This window comes from Etheostoma spectabile, chromosome 1 (genome assembly GCF_008692095.1).
Source record: "Etheostoma spectabile isolate EspeVRDwgs_2016 chromosome 1, UIUC_Espe_1.0, whole genome shotgun sequence".
NCBI classification, from domain to species: Eukaryota; Metazoa; Chordata; class Actinopteri; order Perciformes; family Percidae; genus Etheostoma; species Etheostoma spectabile.
The window spans coordinates 28,228,244-28,229,898 of NC_045733.1; the positions used below are offsets into that span (position 1 = coordinate 28,228,244).

General features: G+C 39.4%; 1 protein-coding gene across 1 annotated transcript in view; it reads right to left on the reverse strand.

The window, feature by feature from the left end:
* The window catches only part of fam219b (family with sequence similarity 219 member B), a 15,209-nt gene that overhangs the window by 12,855 nt on the left and 699 nt on the right, over positions 1–1,655 (reverse strand). Inside the window, exon 2 of the mRNA XM_032517956.1 lies at positions 1,413–1,521. Coding sequence (XP_032373847.1) covers positions 1,413–1,521 — 109 coding nt within the window. The remainder of the gene's footprint in view (positions 1–1,412; positions 1,522–1,655) is intronic.

The window sequence follows — 1,655 nt, forward strand, 5'->3', positions numbered from 1 at the left end:
AGTGGGTAAAGGTAAATAATAGAACAGCAAGAACAGTCTGGTATGTTCAGAAAATTGCATCACTTTTCTGTAATGCAGCCTGTAAAACCAGGTAAAGCCAAAACTTAAAATTTTATGATATATCCAAAATCTAAGACAATATCTAGTCTCATATCGCGATATTGATGCAACATCGATTTATTGCTCAGGTCTATATTCACACCTGGTAGGTGTGTGCATGATGGTCTTATCATTTGCCTCCTTCTAGGAAGATTAACAGGTTAAAGCAGCTCTTCTAAACCCTGGAAGCGAGAGGATGACTTTCCTAGCGTTGGAAGGTTGAAAAAAAAAAATCATCTGCCTAAGTACACCAAGTATGCATCATTTTAAGAATTGATGCATAATGATTTAAAAAAATGTTTTTCTTTGGGTGCCCTGGTAGCTCACTTGAATGAGTGTGAGCCGCATGTACCAAGGCACCGTCCCAACTGCAGCAGCCTGGCTTAGATTCCAACCCGCATGTTGCCCCCACTCTATCTCCCCCACCTTTCCTGTCTACAGCTTTCCTATCAATTAAAGGCAAAAAGCCCCAAAAAATAACTTTACAAAATTTTATACTTTGTGATGATGAATACAGGCCGAGAATAGGTGTTCAATCCAGAGTGTTAAAAATGACATTCTAACAATTTCTTATAATGCAGGGATAACAATAACCTGCCATTTCCATTTTCTAATTAAAGAAATTGTCTTTTGTTATGTTTATGGAAAGGAAACCACCAGATAAACTCATTTCCCTTTTCAATTTACTGTGTGTGTGTGTGTGTGTGTGCGCGTGTGTGTGTGTGTGTGTGTGTGTGTGAACATATTTAAAACAGAAACTAAAGAGTCTGGGAAATATGTCATGTGCCTTTTGCAATGTGTCCGTCCAATCTCACATGACAGATTCACACTCCCGTAACTTTACTGTGCATAAAACCTCTTCTCTGTGTGTAAATCCTCCCTGTCCATGACATTTTACTGGCTTTACTCAGGAATGTGCAACTTCAGTCTTTTTTTTTTTCTTGTAGATACCAAATAAATATTGGAATTAGAATCGCCAGTCAGTCAGCAGAGGGTGTTGAAATACTTGAAATGAAAAGAATGAATAAACTTGAAATGACACTTGAATGAAAAGTTGACTGTATGGACTGCTTTCTATACACAGAGTCTGAACAACATTAACTAATAAAACTGTTCGACTTTACCCATGGTGACTCAAGACTCTGCTGTCCTGCCAGCTGCACCTTTGACAGTCTTCAGCTGTCCCATTTTGTCCTTGGTACAATAGTGTAAACCACAGCTGAACTCATAAAAATAACAATTATGAAAAGACTCCTGACTTATAGACAGGCGGGATAATAACATTGGTCATGAGTCAGGAAGAAAATGCTTACGTAGTTTGAGGTGGATTGCTGGAGCTCTGGACATGATGTAAGGTCCTCTTTTCTCCACAGGCCTGATCCCTCCATCGGCGGTCTTAGGTCTTGTGCCATTACTGGGCCCCTGAGGTTGGAGAAATGAGGGATAATTTGTATTTAATATTCATGTATGGCAGCTAAGTAATAACGAAATGGAATCATGTGATGACAAATGACAAGATTGTTTGTTTTCTTGCTGTTGTGAGGGGTGGGGGGGGG